This window comes from Lissotriton vulgaris, chromosome 2_1, assembly GCF_964263255.1.
Source record: "Lissotriton vulgaris chromosome 2_1, aLisVul1.2, whole genome shotgun sequence".
In the NCBI taxonomy this organism is placed as follows: domain Eukaryota; kingdom Metazoa; phylum Chordata; class Amphibia; order Caudata; family Salamandridae; genus Lissotriton; species Lissotriton vulgaris.
Genome location: NC_141687.1, coordinates 1003799592 through 1003820459, shown reverse-complemented (window position 1 = coordinate 1003820459; position 20868 = coordinate 1003799592). Strand labels below are relative to the sequence as shown.

The 20868-nt window shown below is 43.8% G+C and overlaps 1 protein-coding gene across 6 annotated transcripts in view; it reads right to left on the bottom strand.

Moving 5' to 3' along the window:
- COBLL1 (cordon-bleu WH2 repeat protein like 1) overlaps positions 1-20868 on the bottom strand; it is an 806310-nt gene that overhangs the window by 188215 nt on the left and 597227 nt on the right. For all 6 annotated transcript variants that reach the window (XM_086956594.1, XM_086956595.1, XM_086956596.1 and 3 more), the window contains one exon: positions 1981-2019. In XM_086956594.1, the coding sequence (XP_086812720.1) occupies positions 1981-2019 (39 nt within the window). The remainder of the gene's footprint in view (positions 1-1980; positions 2020-20868) is intronic.

The window sequence follows — 20868 nt, the reverse complement described above, 5'->3', positions numbered from 1 at the left end:
AGCAAGATGCTAAGTGGTGTCTGCAATCTTGTATATAAGTTATAGTTTTGATGGAAGTGGTAAGATTCTGCTTCTTAAAAACTAATGCTGACGTTTGTCTTGCAGCGCTTGGGAGTAAAGGCTCACAAAAGCATCTAAAAAAACAGATGCTATTAAAAACATGGCAAACCGTTTTTTTCCTGGCATTTTATTTTTTTTATCACAAGCTTTTATCGGTATTGTTGACCCAGTGCTGTCGGACCGCTCTCTGACTGATTTCAGATGTCACATTGTTTTTCATGCATTCCAGTGAAGGTGGAAGGACCAATCCAAGCAGCCAGTACAACAAGCATTAACAAGCATTGGCATAGCCAATAGGTCTCGCTTTTGGGACCTTATAAGTATTTAGTTATGCAGCACAATACCCGTGGATCAACCGTTGCATGGCTAAACACGTATAAGGTCCCAAAGGCGAGACATATTGGCTATGCCAATGCTTGTTTCTTTTTTGCCTCTACGACATTGGGGCAGCCGCTTACTTGTTTAAGGACGGACAATCTTTTGTTTTTACTACTGCCAATGAGTGGCACAAGTCTTCTGCTCCTGCACCCTCAAGGGGAGTGACTGTAACTCCTCCTTTTTGTCCTCAAGGAGACCTTTTGAAGCTCGTTGGCTGTTGAGTGGATTTCTATTGTCTTGGAGTTGACATGCAGTACCCCAATAACAAAGCGGTACAAAAGGGGGGTGGTGATGGACGGAGCATCTGAACCAATCAAACACTCACACCCAGTCAACAGATCTGGGTTTAATCCATCACCGTTCTTTAGCCCACTCTGCCACCCCAGTTCGGACATGGCCATATGCAAATCAGTCTGACCCTGTGCCTCATGGGAACAGTCCAGCCCGAACTGCCAAGCCATGCCTTCCCTAGACTGGAAACAAGCTTCCGAGGACCGGTTTCTGGCATTTCAGCCGTCTTCAGCCCGGCTTGCTTAAATCCAGTGGCAAAGTGAGCAAGGAACTCACGTCTGAGCATACATACCCTGCCAACTTATGACGAACAAAGCGGTACAAAAGGGGGTGGTGATGGACGGAGCATCTGAACCAATCAAACACTCACACCCAGTCAACAGATCTGGGTTTAATCCATCACCGTTCTTTAGCCCATTCTGCCACCCCAGTTCAGACATGGCCATGTGCAAATCAGTCTGACCCTGTGCCTCATGGGAACAGTCCAGCCCGAACTGCCAAGCCATGCCTTCCCTGGACCGGAAACAAGCTTCCGAGGACCGGTTTCTGGCATTTCATCCGTCTTCAGCCCGGCTTGCTTGAATCCAGTGGCATAGTGAGCAAGGGACTTACGTCTAAGCATACCCTGCCAACTTATGGCGAACAAAGCGGTACAAAAGGGGGTGGTGACCACAATAACAAGGTATATTAACAATCTTAGATTTAAGGATAACATGTCTTCTTATTTCCCTGCAGCTCTCCTTGAGTCCGGTCTTACTTCAAAAGCGTTACCAGTCCCCCTAATTGGGGAAGAGTAGTGGTCACTCTATTAACCAATCCCCTTACTTTATGGAGGCAGTCACCTGTGGCGGGGTCTTTCATTTATCCGCCATACACTGTTTTCGGGGAGTGTGGGGAGTGCATCTTGGAATCTATTGTGACACAGGTTCATTCAAGAGACTTGTGGGCTGACAAAACCAACATAAGTCTGCACAATGTGGGAAACGATAGGAAGCAAGTATGAGTTGCTCTTTCCAAAAGGAATAACTTGCAATATATATTTAAGATTGCTGGATTGTAACCATAAGAGTGCTGGTCTGCTACGCTTTTCAACACTAATCTTCAGGACTGGCTCAATAAAAAGAAATTGAATGTTTTTCCTGGAAAGCTAAAGCCTATAACACGATCAACAAATAGCTCTGAAAATAAATAATACTGCTACAGCATAGCTAGCTAAGTACTCAGCAGTACCTTTAAGTTAAAAAAGCATACCTTGTGAAGACGATAAATTCAACTCAGCAGCAGAAGAAGCTAAGAAAGTGAAAACATGGTGTCAATAATGAAGTCTGTCTTTCAAAACCAACTTTGCATGTCTGTGATCAAGAGGAAGCATTACTCAGTTTATAAATGTTTATATTTATTCAAAATTGAAAAATGATACAAGAGGGCTTGACATACAAATTATGAACATGGTCTATTAAAAAGTGTCATCCTGGAACAACCATTGAAACATTGTTAAATAAAGCTCTAAACCTTGTAGCGCTCAAAATGGGTGAAGAAATAAAAGAGTCTCCAGAGACATGCAGATCATACATTGTAACATTGTATGAAACTCCTGCCTATTGTTTGGCTGCCCGCAGTGGGTTGGTCACCCATGGTTGGTTGGGCACAGGGCTAGGCCAATTCCCAATGCATCATTATAATGATGGTTAACAAATATGTATACTTACTTACCCACAGCGTGATGACTCTTGAGGATGCAATGACTTCTGATGTAAATGTGCATAAAAAGACTCTCAACTTACTTAAATGCAATGTAGATAATGTGATATAATGTTCTGAATGGTTTGTACAGGTAACACACCATAAGGCATCAGCTAAATAGAATGCACTGCAATGATACTGTAACTTGATGCATGCCCTGACAAAAACAGATTATTTTCTTAAGAGTCTACAGTCAACCATTTTCCTTTCTTTTACTATAAAAAGCTCCTAATTTCAACAGTACTTGAACCTGTAGCTCAATATCTAAACTCTTCACCATAACATAGCATTTTTCTATTTAGTTGCATGTCTGTCTACGTTTTCTTTTTAGTTGCATGTTGTTTTCTATTTAGGGCCAGATGTAGGAAGGCTATTACTGGTCCGGTAATAGCCTTTTCAGATGTAGGTGGTATATTTACCGATTATTGAGATGTAGGAAGCCCTTTAAAGAGTGCTTTTGTGCTTTAAGGATTCGTTATTTACCACCAACTATTAGTTGGTGGTAAATAACGAATACCTGAGTAAATGCAAATCTGTGCATTTACACCTGTGCCACGTGACAGACATACATGCTGGTGTGCCACATGTGCACACCAGCACTATTCAGGGGTGCAACAGGGTGTCAAAGTGACACCCTGCCACCCTCGACTCTATCCCAATTTTACCGAATCTGTATTTACCGATTCGGTAATTGACATTCATTCCTATGGGCCTCCAGGCCCATAGGAATGAATGGCAATTACCGAATCGGAAAATACCGATTCAGTAAACACCGAATCTTAACGATTAGGTATTTTTTACCGACTTTTTATCTACAATGCATTTACCGATTAGAAAATACCGAATCGGTAAAATTCGGTATTTTCGAATCGGTAAATTACAATTACCTACATCTAGCCCTTAGTTGCATGTCTGTCTCCGTTTTCTATTTAGTTGCATGCCTGTCTCTGTTTTCTATTTAGTTGCATGTCTGTGTCTGTTTTCTATTTAGTTGTTAACACAAAAAACAGAAAAGTTGGGAGAAACAGTATCAGAGAAAATTAAGAAACCCCATTTGCGGCAACAAAATGAATGCGTTAGGTCTGGAATGCCTCGATCTCAACGCAGCTCATAAGACACAGGAGACCGTAAATAAAACATGTTCATTAGGAGCAGCTGCAAAAACAGAAGCGCCTGGCGAGTTTGCGTAAAATACAGGGATTTCAATAATGGGAGGATAAACCATTTTCGGGGCACACTGAAATATTTACATAACAATATAAAATGTAAGGTGTCCTGCCGAAATATATCATCGCAGCCGCAGGGCGCCTAAGTGCCGGGATGGCACCATCCGCTGGGAAAGGCGAGAAGATTACCAAGACAAGGAAGCAGCCAGGTTGGAGTGGTTCACAAAATGAAAGTAAAATTACCAAGAGGTAGAAACCCTATTCGTGAACAGAGCCTTTTCAGAATGAAAGAAAATAAACCAAGAGCATCACTAAAGGAGGGAAGTGGCACCCTCTGGGATCTCCTTTCAATGGACGAGGTTGAGAAAAGTATGACCCTCAAAAAATCTGAAGTTTAATTTAGGCATGCATGAATTGCAAGAGATCACAACATCTAAATTGTGCAGAGAACAACTCAAAATCAGCTTGGGGCCCACCAGGGAGGGGGACAGCACCGACACGGACTCCGATTAAGGTGTGACAAAGGCCGCTTTATTGGAAGCAGGTGCACCTCACAAAATTATACCTTGGCCTGTGCCGTACAAAACTATGCCTCGCTAAATAACAACTTCCTAACAGGAACCCCTAAACATTGTTCCCCCAAACACCAAAACATGAACAATTTGCCAAAGTAAACTTGCCTCCCTACCTAACTAAATAACCTGTTGCACTTATCCCCCCTCCCTTCAGAAAACAGACCTCCTAAATTCTCCCAGCCCTAAGGGAAAACCGCCCATTGGCGACTGAACAACACACCAGCACCTGCTCCAGCGACAAAACCCCATACAGAACCCCCCCCCGATGCATCAGCTCCCAAAAAACCGTCCACCTGCCCTCACAACCAACCCCCTATACCATAACCTCAATAGATCCCCTTCTTGCCACCCATAAAGGGCGGGTGGGAAAAATGTGAAACGCCCCCACCGTTCCCAAGCCGGCTGCTGTGTCACTGCCACTGAAATGGTGGACAGTGACCTAAAATGGCCGGTTTTATCCCCCATAGCCCAAATAAAGTCCAACTCCCAGCCCAAGGAAAAACTACCCAGCCCAAAACCAGCCCACTTACGGTGCTGGCTACTCTCCCCCCCCCCCCTCCTGCCGCTGGGCCCCCAAAACGCCTTGGAAGGAACAGGACTCCCTCCGGTCGGCCGCCCCTCCCAAATCCCTCGTCTTATAATTGTGTACAGCTCACAAATATATTGGGTAACTTATGCATGAGTACAATGTGAGAAGCTTTGGGTGTTTTTACCATGAATCAACGGGTGTGTCAGAGGCGAAATAAAGGATATATTTTGCAGTGGCGGCTTCTCCGCTATTGCGGACGAGCATCGCTCCACTGCTTTCAAGCAGTGCGAGAAGAGGAAACATAACATATGATAAAAACTTTCAGTTTTTATCATGTTATGTTTCCTTTTCAGGCGGGGCAGGGGCGGGCTGCTCTGCTCACAGGGCAGGGCAGGGGCAGAGTGGTTTCCACTCAAGTGCGCAATTACTGTTTGGCCCTCTCAGGCAGCCCAAAGCAGTGATGCACACGTCCCTGTTCTCTATGCAGGCTGCATTACAGCCTGCATGGAGAACATGCCCACCTCTACAGCCCCTAGCTTAGTGCTGTGTCATCGCGCTCAGACCAATCAAAACGCTGCATTGCAGAGTTGTGAATGGCTTATGGGAGGGAGCCTAGCTGCCCGCTTCCTGTTCCTGGAAGCGGACTCAGGAGAGCAGAAGCACAGAAAACGCTGGACCAGGCCTCGAGGTAAGATTTGTTTTTTTTATTTTTATTTGTAAACCCTGCATTGTCTCCCCCCGCGTGACACCCCTGTGACCCCTCCCACCAGCTGCCCCCGCATCCACCCCTCACCCTCGAGTTATGCTGGCCGCCCCTGATATTTTGTGAATGCTCATATAGTAGCACCCTGTAGCAATGTTGTCAAATGTTTAATATGTACTGGCAAAACCCTCCACTTACCTGTAAATGTGGCCTATTGTGGGTTGGGAGAAAAACAGGGTTACGTGAACCAATAAAATGTGAACAAGGAATCAGACAGAAAGATTAATTTTAATATCCCAACCCCATTCATGCTTATTCTAGTCAGTATGTGAATGATGACTTTGCAGGTTCAAAGAAATAGGTAAAAGTGTAGTAATCCTTCTAAGAGAAAACAAACCAAAAAAAGGATTGTTAGCATTGTGATAATTCAGGAATGCATAAATATTAAGTGCAGATGGAAATTTTAGGAACATGAGATAGTCATAATTTGCTTGCCCTGCCAGAACTTCTGGAAACTTTGGAAATCTAGCCCAGAGTCTTGAAGGCACCCTATTCGGCCTTAAAACTGGGTGCCATCTATATCGCATAGGTACAACATTATACTCGTCACTCCTACATAAATCGAATGACACAGCATTCTGCATTATTCACTGAAATTATGAAAGTAGGGGATAACTAAATGGCAAAACAATGAGATGCAAACCCCGGTATTTTTTTAGTTTAGGGTATTGCAACCATGGCCAAAAACAGCCCATCCAAACATCAGGCATGGCCATGTAAAGCAGTAACTCATTCCACCCAGGGTATTTTACCTGTCACCATATACAACACTAAGATATGTTGAAGTGACAACGCACATGAATGAATTCCTTTCTCTCTGAGCTGTTCTGGACATGCAGGGCGCCGGTTCTACCGAGACACAGCATGAGCATCGTGGAGCACTTGCAGAAGTAGTAATGTATATTTCTGTGTGCTTTAGGTAGCTATTCGACATGCAATGTTCACTCGCTTAGAAATGTCCTTTAAAAGAAAAGGATTGTCAAAAGGATAAGACATTTCTGTTTACTTTGCTAATGTGACTATATAGTACAGAGACCTATTAAGGGTATGTTTATGAAAACCATTAAATGACGAAGTATGAGCTGGTTTAGAAAATGCTATTTCAAATCTTGTGTGGCAGAACTGTCCCGCACAAACGTTCCCCTTCATCTCCGCCCAGAATCCCCCCCCCCACCCTCCCCCCCCAACCCAAATCCGTTCTTTACTACCCGGAAACTGCGCATTCGCATCACTTTCCTAAACTTTCTGCTGCACAATAAACAGATATTTCAGGATCCAAATTTGGACAGCTGCTTATGCGGAGTAGATAATGGGGGGTTGTTAGTAGCCACGGTAATGCAGAGAAAGCATACTCTGAGGAAGTTGTGCAGCGGAAGCTTGCTGGGGTATGGTGGAAAACAAGGTGGGTGCCTGCTTTCAGGGCACACCAAACACACTTGCTTTGCAGCTCTCCCAAATATCACAAACTGGAGTATCGTGGTTGTGAGTGTGCTGTTTTTATCCACAACTGCCTGTCTCAAATTGCTCTTTGCTTTCTTAACAGCAGCCCCTGTCTCACCTGCGCTGATTAAGGCATACGTATGGGTAACACACTGTTACCCCTTTCACCTACAACTACCCAATTTCCAGTCAGAGTATGGCAACTAAATTACATATAATCATCATTTATGTGCCTCAGCTGTTACTATATTTACGCCTTTCTTGCTGTGGTGAAAGCTTAAGCGTCACTCGGGCAAAATACATCTGTGTGCAAAGCTCTCTTGCACAGACTCAACCTTGGTGCACCAATATCAATAAAACAGGGGACTCATGCTGAGAGAGGATAACATGCTTGAGAGGGGGCGTAAAATGAGTGAGGTAAATTGGAAAGGTGACTGGTGGATCAAATACACTAGTTTCTTAAAAGTTACTTTTTTACATATACACCTGGCTCACTTTCAACCCCAACTTGAGGGATCAGATTACATAGTAGCAATAACGTTTGGTACACACATAGGTTCCAGCAACCAAAGATCACATTCTGTAGATTCGATTTGTGGGAGGTACATTTGTTAGTGGTCATTATGTTCCAATATGAGCAGCCTTCACTGCTTGGAACGCATCGAAAAAAAGATCTGTCGGTTTACTGAGAGTGACATTAACTGAGTGTAGGGATGTGAGAAAGTTCTACCTATGCTGGCCAAAATGTACACAATGAAAGGAGTCAAAGCGGAGCTCTAGAGTTGGTAGATGGAAGTGAAACCTTCCAAGGACGATTAGCAAATTGCTACCCATGGGAAAGGTCCACTAGAGATGTAGAAGAGTCACAGCACCATAATGCGCGACCATCCACAGAGGACATTCTCAATGTATGTCTGTTGATGCCTTAGTAGCTAAGGCTTTTCCCACCTCAGTGCTAAGCCCTTTTTTATGTTTGGAAAACTTTGCGTTTAACCCTTCATTATTTATTTTGACAAAAAGTATCCAGGCCCACTGTGAGGCCTTTTTTCCCCATATGTCAGGGACTCTAAAAGTGACCAAGGGGCTGTGGAGTCTTTCCGTAGGGAAGCATCATAATAACTAAACCAGGGTGGTGAACTCCGCTCGCGGACTTTGCAGTTTTCCGTACTCCACGTTACGTGAAGCTCGCGGAGTTCCGAAAAACTCCGCTCCAATTTTTTCCTTGCTCACGCTCATCAACAACAAGTAAGCAAGCGCAGAAAATCCAGGTTTCCTATTTGTTTGTGGTTTGAACGTGACTGTAGTTTGTGATGCAAACATGTATGAAACTTATGAGTGAACCCGGGACGCTACATACAATTCTAAATTCAGCACAGAATCATTTGTGTAGCTTTCTCATGTTTTCCCAAACAAAGCATTTAACTCAAAAGTAATACCTACAAAATGGTGAAAAATAGAAATAGCAGACATCGGTTTTAACTGTAATTTTTGGCCCAATGGCCACTTTGGAAAAGCAATATACCATTACATATGTCAGACCTTTCAGGTAACAGATATATAGTGTCTGATAGATGTCCAAAAATAAGACAAACACAGAGCAAATAACTGAACTGCAGCTTACAATTATGTTTCATTGAGTACCAACCATGCAGACGTCATACAGTAAAATTGAATCCATGGAAAATATGAATGAAGGAAGTCTATGCCTTTATAAATATGTCCAAGATACTGAGTTTATAAACAGTTGTTATTTTTACAACTCTGAATTTGGGTTTACCCATACTAGAATGTGATTCAAAGGGCACTTTGCAAACTGTGTTCTTTCTTGCACACTGGCTTATATTTGGAAATCAACAAATGTCCAAACTGTTTTGTGTTCCCACACTTCTTAAAGCAATATCCTACTTGCGTGTGCGACCTGTGGCCTGCAACAAAAAAGGCTCCATCATGCAACACAGATTTTTTTGCATGCAATATCACCCAATTTGACGATGCGGGTAACTGAGAAATTTGAGCTCATGTTCAGGTTAGGAAAACCTACCAAAACTAGTAATTTCTCCAAACTAGAAACCCAGGACTGTCCAGAGTGTTGCGACATTAGTGGATCCTAGTACTTTTCCTTACCCAGAATGCCCTGCAAATCTCAAACTGAAGCTAAAATCAAACACTTTCCTCACATTTCGGTGAGGAAAAGTTCCAGAATCTACTGAAATCCACAAAATTCCTGTCTCTGTGTTCCCACTCTTCTCGCGATAAAAAGGGTATCCTACTTATGTAGCTCAGCCTACCACTTGCAATGGGAAAGGTCCAAGGGAGAATGCACAGACAACGTTAACTTCATATTGTCACCGTTCAACCATGGATTGGAGTCGCCGGATGATCCCCATGCAGGGATCTACTTGGGAAATTGTAACGGAAAGGTACAGCTGAAAAGGAGATAATGTCCCCTTTCCCGTACTACCTCTCCCACACAGATTAGTGCTTGGTGGACAGAGTTATACTCCCCTGAGCAACGATCAAAGTGAAAATAGACCATGTTTAATGTCTGCTTTCACTTTGATTACTGTGACAACTGTGGGCTCAGCACCACAGCAAACAAACACAAATAAACCTTAGGACGCGAGGGAAGTTTTTTATTCAAGTTCCAACTTTATTTCTGAAAAAGAAAATCCTTCTGGTGTAAACATCGGAAGGATTTTCAGAAGTACTGCAGGGAACAACCAGATGACATCCACCATACTGCAAAGCAGAATAACTATGTCAATATATAGTTCATAATAAACAAACAAAAAAAAATCCACTGTATACTGAAAAGTGTAGAGTGATATTCTTCAAAGCAATTTGTCAGGTAAGCTAGGTGTATAGTGTGATCAGGGCACTGTGATTTCATGGATGAATTCCAGTTTGGTCAGGTTGTATTTCAGAACCTCTACAAAGTCACTGCCTAAGGTAGTCCCAATCTAGCTAAATACTAATTATCTTACTCTTCAGAAAAAACATATCTGAAATTAATGATGAGAGCTGAACAGAAGAACATAAACAGTTACTTGCTCTGTGACAGAAAAAGTTTCTTTCCGTAAACTCACCCTGCCAAATCTAGTCTAATCAATGGCCCTCATTGTTTAGAGAAAAATCTCTAAATGGAGCTTTGTTTGAGACTTGAGTTACTGAAACCTCACAGTCAATGAAAAATCTTTTGATCCCACTAGAATACTTGATCAAACACCTAAACAGAGAGGATATAGAATTCAATTCAGATAAAATACTGTGAATATATTCAGGAAGACTTGATAATTGTAATTTAAACAAACAGCACAGGTGCACCACAGATAGACTTAGACAACGAATTTTATAGAATCCATGTCCACAAGTATCCTTCCAGATGCTTCTTTCATTTCAATGAAGTTTTAAAACATGATCAAGCTGATCAAAACATAGCTGATGTGTTTCGTCCTTTTCAGTGTGCACACGCTTTTCTGGGTAGCCCCAGAACATATACATACAAGATAGGGATAGCAAGTCAGGTGCTGAGGCCTATAGGGTTGCACTGTCTAGCCTTGACTTCTATTGATAATTGTAATTGCATTTATATATCCCTTACTAACCCTTGACGAGGCGTCAAATCGCTTTTTCGGTGAGCAGCATTCTACTCTGGAACCCAAAAGGGATTAGTGGTGAATTAGTCTCGGAAAGTATGAAATTAATTTGAGTGGTGGACATGTTATTCTGTTATTTGGATTGAATAGGAAGGCAGCGAGCAGGCTGCTCCCCTGCGCAGGGCCCAGCCGACTCCAGCAGCAGTTGCGTGCTGCACACTCACTGTGAGCCAGATGGCAGATAACAGGTGGGGGGCACACACAGGCCAGCCCCGCAATGGGTAGTGCACAGAGCCCAGGCCTGCACCAGGGACCACCGGCACCCGCCTCATCCACAGACCGGTCGGTCTTCAAGCAGTCACTACAGGGCGAGGACCCACAACCCATGCATCCCGGGTAACCACCGCGGGCCTCTAACCTCCGTGAGTGTGCTGGAGTTTCGCGCTGCAGAGACCGACAGCTAAACAAGTTGCATAGGACCGAGCGGAGAGGGCCGGGAGGAGGCACAGTATCCTGGGCCAGGCAGCGATCGAACGCAGGGGCGGGCGTGTCTTCCTCTCCCGTCTGAGTCTGCTCTGACTACACACGGCAACCACCCCACCCAGCTCCCCACATTTGCGGTCCTCCTCACCGGACCAGCCAGGAGAGGTCTCCGGCGGCTCAATGGGTCCACGCTGTCAATAGTGGCAGGAGTTTGAAATCGCGTTGTGCACAGGTCTGCTCCTCGAGGGTCAGCCGACCCAGTGTCTGCATGTAGGCCGCAGACGCAGCTCGTCTCTCTGCGCTCCCAGGGCCGGGCGGAATGGTGCATCCAGTCTCGGGTCACTGCGGGCTCGGATGCGTGGACTTCTGTGAAGTGCCTTCTGGTGATAGTGCCAACAAGGGCGTCCCGTAGGATCAGATGATGCCGGATTTGTAGCTCGGCCAGCAGAGTTCGCTCACAGAGTGACCATCTTGCTGCTTGGCGAGGTCAACCCCCCCAACAATCCTTAGTTTAGGTGCGGGAGGGTCTGCAGCAACAACACAGCTAATACTACATACAGATGATCAACACAGCGGACTTCCATAAAAACTAGACAAACTGCTCAACACCTTCCTGTGGAAGGGCAAGAAACCAAGACTTAGCCTACAAAAGCTCAGACTAGCCAAAGGCCTGGGAGGCCTCAATATAACAAACTTTAAGATATTCCAAACCGCATGTATAGCGAAACAAGGACATATGGCACAACCCCAGAATCAAATGCAGAGACAGAATACTAGACATACACTCTTGGTACAAACACGGCATCTCCACAGTAAACCAACTACACCAACACGGCCCTCACCACGTTTGACACACTAAAAGATGAACACAAACTGGACAACATCGAACTATACAACTTCCTGAAGATCAAGGTGGCGATCAGCAAGGCAGGCCTTACCAAACACACACCTTCAATCGTGCAATACGCTACCAACCTAAACAAACTGGGGCACCAGGTAGCACACTTGTACAAAGCCCTAAGTCCAAAGTCCACCAAACTTAACAACAAGGTCACAACATACTGGGAAACACTCATAGGTAGAGGGCTCAGCGAGGAAGAGAGGACCGACCTCTGGACATCCACATCGAGGAAGAAAGTAACAACCACCCTAGACCAAACTAAATTCTGGCTGATACACAAAGCATACTGGAAACCCCGCCTAGCATCCATAGGAGTCAGAGAAAGTGACTCCTGCTGGAACTGTAACAAACAAACAGGAGATCTAGCACACCTTCTGTTCCACTGCACCAAGGTCAAGAAGCATTGGAACACGATAGGCACACTGATAAATGACATTACAGGCGCCTCACTTCAACTTGAGTTCCACAGTCTGGCCATAGGCTTCATGGCTCCCTCAACAAAACCAAAGAGGACAGGGACCTGATAGACCTGCTGCTGATGGCAGCAGTTAAGACGGTACTGAACAACTGGAAGGACACGGAGAAAGTCACATTCAAGGCATGGTTCAACTGGGTTACATTCCTAAGGGGGGCAGACAGCATAACGGCCAAACACACACAGACACCCCTCAAGAAGTGCGAAATGTGGCGATCACTGGACAACTACCTGTCCTCACACAAACCGCCGAAGCAACGGCTACAATCAACGCAGCCACAGGAGCCTCAACTAAGTCATAGAATGTCAACAACCCTGCCCCCCCCCCCCTCAGGGCGTTTTCTTCTTCTTTTTCTCTTTGTGAATTACCTCCAATGTATATGTTACGCACCATGTAAATATAATTTTCAATAAAAATGTTACTGAAATAAAAAAAAAGAAAATGGTGGTTTATGTCCCCTCATTGGTATCCAAAAAAAGTCAACCTTTAGAAATTGCTGATCACCCTTTGAAAAATAATGGGTCTAAAGGGAACTGTCCTTAAGTGGCTTACTGCCTACTTTGGAACTATTCCCAGCACATAAAACTAAGAACAAAACTCTAGAATAGCACATTCCCATGGTGAAGCATTAATCAAGATTCAATTCCTACTCCAGCTCTATTTAATCTGCATGTTGAAACTCTCACAATGCGTCTGAAACAATCAAACCATATATTCTCTCTATCCAGGCACTACCTTAAAAAGTAAAATGAAAAACCTTACCTCCCCTGAAAACCTATTTCAGCAAGATCATACAGTACACGACATGGAATTATGAATATAATTCTGCCACCTAAAGCTAAACCCACAAAAATGAAATGTATTCTATTCTTATCTCTGCAAAGCTCAATCCCAGTGAAATTGTGGCTTGATTCTTTTAACATCGAATGTATGAAATCTTCTAGCTTCACATCTGAGAAAAACCTAAATCTTCATGCTCAAAGGAACTCATTCAGTCTGCCCAGTACCAGCTTCCAAGTTTACAAGGGGTCCAGTCCTTTTTCACTTGAATTGGAATACAAAACAATAGTGGAACCTATGGTACTATCAAATTCCCATCACATGTATCCCTAACCTCCACTTACCTACCCTGAAAGCAACTCCACTTGAAACAGCAAAACATTCACAGAAGGGAAACATTTTTATCAAATCACACAAGCACGGAGACCTCTGAAATGGCCTCCCCAAATTAACCTAGGAGCATGTATAACACAATAAGTTATGCAACGGAGCATCCCACGATATCTGGTGCAAAAATTCCTTCCTTCATGGCACAAATCTTACCTGATGAATCCTTGCTCCTTTAACCTTTAGGTTTGAAGCAACGAAAAATGACAAACTAATATTTGTCATGTAATGCCTTAAAAAGTTGTAATTTGATCCCCCCCCCCCCCCCCCCCTCAATATAGGCAAACCCATACTTTAAGGAGTTCAATCAGGACTTGGAATTGAGAATGCCAACAATAACCCAATAGTCCTACAGAAGCATTGATCCATCACATTCACTGGAACAGTATTCTGCCTCGCAAAGGAGTACCAACATATGACTTACCCTCTTACATTTTGTTGCACTATATATTGTTTTGCATATGATACTATGCCATACTTACCTAATGTAAAGCACTCCTACAACCTCAGGTAAGGTACGCGCTATATAAAACAGAATAAATAAATGATCACCCTGTGATAAAGGTTAGATGTTTGGTCTCTGAAGAAAGCATTTGCACATGCAGTACAACAAATTTTGCTTTCTGCTTTCAAAAACGTGTGCTCACCACATGACTGTCACCAAGAGTACGAAGCTGTCATGCTTCCAGTGTCCTTATTTGTGACATTTTTTTGGTTGCAGTGTGCTTATGTGTAACATTTCAGTTCTTTGTGTGACACTAGGAGTAACATTTTATCATGAATGGATCAAGGCAGTAGGGATTAATTTCAGAAACTACCCTTTTTTTCTGAAATGTACTGTCTAAAAGGAGCCTTAAGAGGTGATAAAGGGTATGAAATTAATAGAACTCAGATGGAGCACATATCCCTTGGTGGCAGCTCACTTGGAGTATTCTTAGACTGGGATAGTTGGACACATGCAATCAGTCCAATGGTATATCAGACCTACATGGTGCAACAATTGAGAACTTATGGCCACAGGTAGAACCAATATTAATGTGAATAAACTGGGATTTTTTCCTGCTGTATCTAGTCTGTCCAGAGCAGACAAAAAAAATATAACGCTGTGGCAAGGACCCACGGTTCCTAGTGCAGGCAAGGACAATAGGCTCCCTTGGGTAATAACATTCCACAACCATCACAGTTCCTCTGTCTCCTAGTACTCAGTGTGAATGCACCTGTTGTGCCATTGACAGCTACACCCAGGGTAAGAGCCCTGAAGCCGATCTTGGCACTGGCACATCAACATTATTTCCTCTGTCAAAATAATGTATGTGGAAATGAAATCCAGTGGTGGACTGCTGACTACTCTTCATATTGGAATGTTATCGTAAATTAAGTTCCTAAAGTGCTGGGCCACAAGTAAACTAAAATGATATCTCAGAGACACGATTTTGTTACAGGTAAAAATGTTAGGCCTCTTCCCTTTTCATAGGTTGCTTTTATCATTCACTTCGTCTCCTTTCTTGCCTTTTTGATTTCTCACCCCCCTCATTTTGTTTTTACAGTTCCTATCCGTTTTCCTCCATTTTTTTCATATATATATATATATATATATATATATATATATATATATATATATATATATATATATATATATATATATATTCTATATATATATATATATATATATATATATATATATATATATATATATATATATAATTATTCCACTTTTTCACACACTGCCTTTCCTTTTCCTCCAGTTTTCCTCTGGTGTTTTCAATTCTCCATCATCTGTTCTCCTTTTTCCCTCGTTCTCTCCCTCACTCAACTCTACTTCTCTAGCTCTCATCTCCTTCCTGCTCACAATTTTCTTCTTTATGCCCGTTTCGTACTGTATTCTTTCTCTTGCCTTTGCCTTCTCCATTATCCTTATGGCCATCCCATACCTTTACCATCACTCTCCTCAATTTGTTTCTTTCAACTTCCATCGTACACTGTTGTACTCCTGGTGTGTCGCCCTCTCTTTTTAAACCTCGCTCATCCCCCCTCTCTTGCTTGTCCCTCCAGTCTCTCTTGCTCCTTTCAGGCCCCTCTCTCTCCCTTATGTGCATCTTTCATTTCCCCTCGCATCCCTTTCTTCACTCTTTATCCACATTTCTTTGTTTCTTGCACGACTACACTCCTGGTGACTCATGTGACCCTATGGCACTCCTGGGGGACACAGTTAGGCTACAGTCCCCGTGACTACATTTTTACAAGTTTGTATCCAAGGACAATAGGCAGAGGCTCACACCTTAATGAAAGCAGCGTTTTAGAAGCTGGGACTCGACCAAAGAAAGATCTCCCCAGGCGAGGCACGGCACAGAGCAGGACAGAAAGAGGAGGGGGGTTCTAAACTAAATGGAGAAACGCAAGAAGTGGTGCACACTGTGCATTCCCAGCAGCGTGCTAAAACAAGCAGCAAGGAAAGCTCAAGGTCAGACAGAACTTGACGTCGGGCAGAGAAAAGATAAACTTTCCTGCAGGGCATACTTGTCGCAGTACGGCCTGGGAGAGAAAGGGATCACATAGCACTGGGACACAAAAAGGCGCCCTCAGGGGCAATTAAAAAGTTAGGGGCAATTAAAAAGTTAAGTGCAATTTTCATGGCACCAGGGGACGCCCGTGTTTCGCATGGGACAACTGCGGGTGGCTCTACGGTTCAGACTCTCATCTTAAACCTACATAAACTTTTGTCAAAGACTCTTGTTTTGCGTTCTTACTTCAGGGATGCATGCCAAGTCTGACTTAAAGCAGACTTGCCAACTAACACGGTGCCACTATATGACACGGGATCTTGGCTTCCATCACATGATCACCTGGTGAGGAGCAGGTATTACACGGTGGCAGAGAAAACGGGTTGAAAACCACTGTAAATAGTGGATTTCGAGCACGTTTTTTGAGGCTTTTAACTGCCAATGTCCAGTAAGGGGTGAGAAAACACCCCAGGATACCGGCACCAGCCTCAGTGTTTTGTTTTTTAAAGGAGGAGGGGGCTTAGGGGCGAGGTGAGGACATAAGTGCCCTTCAAGGCCAGTCCCTTCTCACGTTGTGACATTTTTGTTCAGGTTAGCAGGTCTACTTAATGACTCTCAGCAGCAGGATCGATCTTTGTTGTTCCGCCATTTCTCTCTGTCACCAGTGTTTTCTTGGTGCTCAGGGCTTCTAAATAAAAGATACATTTGCTTAGGTGCCAAGGTTTCTTATTGCATATGTATGACATTTTCATAATTTCAGTGTAATTATGGGTGACATTCAACAACTATGAGTGACACTTTCATGCGAGCAAAATCAAGAAATGAAGACGAGAGAAACATATAAATATCAGAAATTACACCCATTCGAGTAACGAGAACCTCTAAGAAGATTGTAAACTGCTGCAAAGCACCAGAAATGGAAGGGCACTGTGGGAACTCACTGTACCAAACAGGAAGTGAGATGCCATACTGCCTGCAAATGAGCCTCATGTTCCATAACGTCCATCCACCCCTCCCCCACACAAACAGGATTCATCTCCCATGGGTGGACCTAAGCAGAACCACGTGCCTCATCCTCCCTCTGCATGAACTGATCAAACTGTGCTGAGAAGCCCCAGCAGGAACCAACACAAACAGTGTATTCCCCCTCTCGTACCATGTGACACTTAAAGCCACCTTCTGATAAAAATTACACCCCATGAGTAGCTTAAGGCAGTGTGTGGTAGGCAGGGGCACTATCAGAGGCTGTCTCTCACTATCTTGGAGATCAGGACTGTCCTAAGTTGCCGCAAATCATGCATATGTCTTCTTTACAGCTTACTGACCTCAGACAATGCTGCTGCTCAGCTGCTTCAGGCATAGGGTCTCTGAGCGGAGGCAGAGGAGTCAGACTGCTGTCAGAGGGAAGTCTTTTCATTGTGCGCTTGGCTGACCCCGGCAGGACCAGAAAAGTATGCCCTGTCCCCCTCACAAGTGGGCAGGTGATGTTTCCTTGATCCGGCGGGGGCCTGAGAAGTGTGCTCCCTCCAACATGGGAGAGTTGGGTAAGTGAATTTAACTTCCATGCAGCAGGTTTGGTAATCCTACCGGACAGATTGCGATTATCAGTGCCTCAACATGGGAGGCCGGACGGCACGGAGAGATCAGCTGAGGTAACCGGTCGGGAGCCGCCAGAGGGAGTGTTGAAACTGCGCCCATGCTTACCTTCAACGGCTATGGCCGATGAGGATGTCCCCCTGATTCTTGAAGCCACAGTGAGTCTCTGGGGTCAGTTAGTGGATGGTGGTCCAGGGAACGCCGCATTTCTCTACAGCAGAGGGCCCACTACGGGAGCTCCACGCTGCCCAGGACGTTCACCCGCAGCAAGACTGCAATGCAATCAGCGTCGGCAGAGCTAGAACACGTCAGGAGTGTGGAAGGGGGATCTGCACTACAGGAAGAAAGGAAAGGAGCCCACTGTAACCTTAAGGGCTAGTAATGGAAGAAGCCACAATCAGAGTCATGCCCTGATGGATACTGACTGCAATGGGACTGAGGGTAAGTCTATTTGGGGAAATAGCTCCAAGTTAGATATTCAGCTGCCTCATCAGAATAAAGGTGGGGGCCACAGACAATTGGGTCGGAAGAAATGAGTCAGGGCAGTGGAAAAAACAGGGGGGCGCCACTAGGTATACATTAAAGTCCCTTAACTCCTTGTGAGCAGTAGATGAAGATAACCCACAGAGTGAAAGAAGGAGTTCTTTACTACCAGGTAAGCTGCCAAGTAAGCAGACAATATCTCAAGGCAGTAACTCCTCAGCCAAAGCAAAGACCCCAGTGGCAGGAAATCATTAACCAAAGAAGATATAGCCCCCCCCAAAGGAGAAACAGGGCTCGTCCGCCACTAAACTCCACAAAATTACCCCCTCATTAAAATCCTACTTTAAAGTTAGATCAGACTTAAGGGGAGACTCAGAGGAACGTGAGGAAGGAAGTGATGGCACCCAGGAGGACTCGAAGAGCCAATTGAGTAGGGTAGGAACAATGAGTGAAACAAAAGGCTTGAATCTGGGGGAAAAGGCAACACCTTAATCCATTCTGCTGTTCCTGCGCAAATTTCGTTTTTCTGCCTGAAAATAGAAGAGCCAAAATTAGGCGCTGGAGAAACCATGACTTAACAGAGTAACGACCCAGGTGGGACTTTAGTAAACTGGAGGTTCAGGTACTGGGTGTGGCGATACAAAAGGGTTCGACACAGTTCAAGAAATGTTTCGTCAATTAAAACAGGAAATCAAAGAGCGTTTTTCGATTTTGGAGGCAAACCAAAAAGAGATACAGGTGACCTGCTCCAGCCTGGAAGCGAAGATTGAGAGCCAGGCACACCGCTCGCAGGATTTGTAATGCGGGATGCAAGAACTACAGACAGCGGTTCAAAAAAACATCCAAGAGGTAGTACACTTGAAACAAAGAGAGAAGGTTCTGTCTGGAAAACTAGAAAAATTGGAGATGGGGATAATTTCATAGTACAAGCAAGGAAGGGGGAGATTGGGGAAAATTAGATGAACGAGGAGGACGGGGTTATTGACACTCACTAGGGGATGAGCTCGAATAGGCTATGGATAGGCCTAGTTACAGAGTTGGGTGGTTCCCAGGGGAAAGAGCGCACATGATGGGGAGCATGGGGAAAAAATAAAAAGTTTAGAGATCTCAAGTCAGACAAATAAACACAAAAGGAAAGCACCAAGTGGGAGCACCGATTATATGGCAAAAGAAGAGTCAGAGAGGGAAGGAAACTTAAGTAGGACACAGGTTCTTGCAATACTTTGTTGGAACTGAAATGGGCTAAGGGTTAACAAAAGGCAGCAAACTATATTGCAGTATTTAAAAGAGCACAAATCACAAATAAGTATGCTACAGCACACTCATTTTAGTAAACAGGAATGTAGGGATCTTTTTTTAAAACAAAAATGGGTGAAGAATGAAGTAGTTACTGACCAATTGCACTGCACTAAAGTTATAGCTCTAGCTTTTAAAGCAAAATATGAAGTAGAGTTGGTTCGGTCCAGAGTGGATGAGGGAGGGCGTGGGATCATTGCTGAAATTAGAGTACATCAATGTTACTATGGCCTCAACATTGATGATGTCTCCCATCTGGCGCAACTCTTGTCGCAGCTTGGTTGACTTCAACGTCCCCATCATTTTAGGTGGGGATTTTAACGTCTTATTAGATAAGGGGCTTTTTGCTGGATATGCAGGAAAATTATTTATGTGATGTTTAACCCAAATAAAAGGGGATTGTAGAGACTACACTTTTCACAGCAAAAAGAATAGTCATTATTCCAGACTAGCCTACGTTTTCATGGATAGAAAAGAAGCAGAGAAAGTCGTAGGGATAGAGCATCTCTCCATCCATCTTTCAGAACACGCATCAGTGCTTCTAAAAGTTGATTTGAAGAACATATATGGGGCAAGGAGGTGAACAAGACATAGAAGGAATTTGCTCCAGGAGGGGATAGTGACCAAGTTGTTGCATGGTTACAGAGGAGTTTTTCTCCTGCAATAAGACATCTGCCCCTGTACACATAGTATAGGATGTGTATAAAGCCTGGTCAAGGTGGGGGGGAGGGCTTAAAATGTCTATCAGTAAATTGGATGAGAGAAGAGCAAGCTGAATTCTCCCGACGGGAGGAAGGGATGGTGAAAATAGAAGAAATGCTAAAAGTGAAAAAGGAAGGAAAATTTAGTAGTACTTGAGGAGTTGCAATCAAAATTTAGGGTAAAGGTAAAAGAGAATGTATTGCAACAGTGAGAAGTCAGTACAGATAGAGATATAGTATATGGGGAGTGTTATGGAAAGTTGTTGGCGTGTAAATCAAGGTTGGAAAGGAAGCAAAACTATATTAGGGATATTACTGCTAAGGATACAGGTACCATAACAGAAGAGAGTAGTAATATAAGAGAGACTTTCAACTCATTCTTTCAGGAACTATACATAAAAAATATTATAATAAAAAAGGAAGAAACAGAATCTTGGCTTCAAGAAAAACATCTTCCCAAATTGTCCGAAGACCAACAACACTACCTATGTCAAGAAATAACTGGTGGTGAAATTCAATTAGCAAGAAAAAAAAGGAATGGCCTTAGGGGCCTTATGCGATTCTAGTGAGTTTTCCACTATAATTGCTGATGGGATTATTCCAATTTGAGTTAAGTTGTTTAACTCTATATTGATAGAGGGTATGCCAATCCCGGAATGGTGGAATAAAGCTGTAATATCGCTGATCCCGAAGTCCAGCAATAATCTTTTACAGTGTCAATCC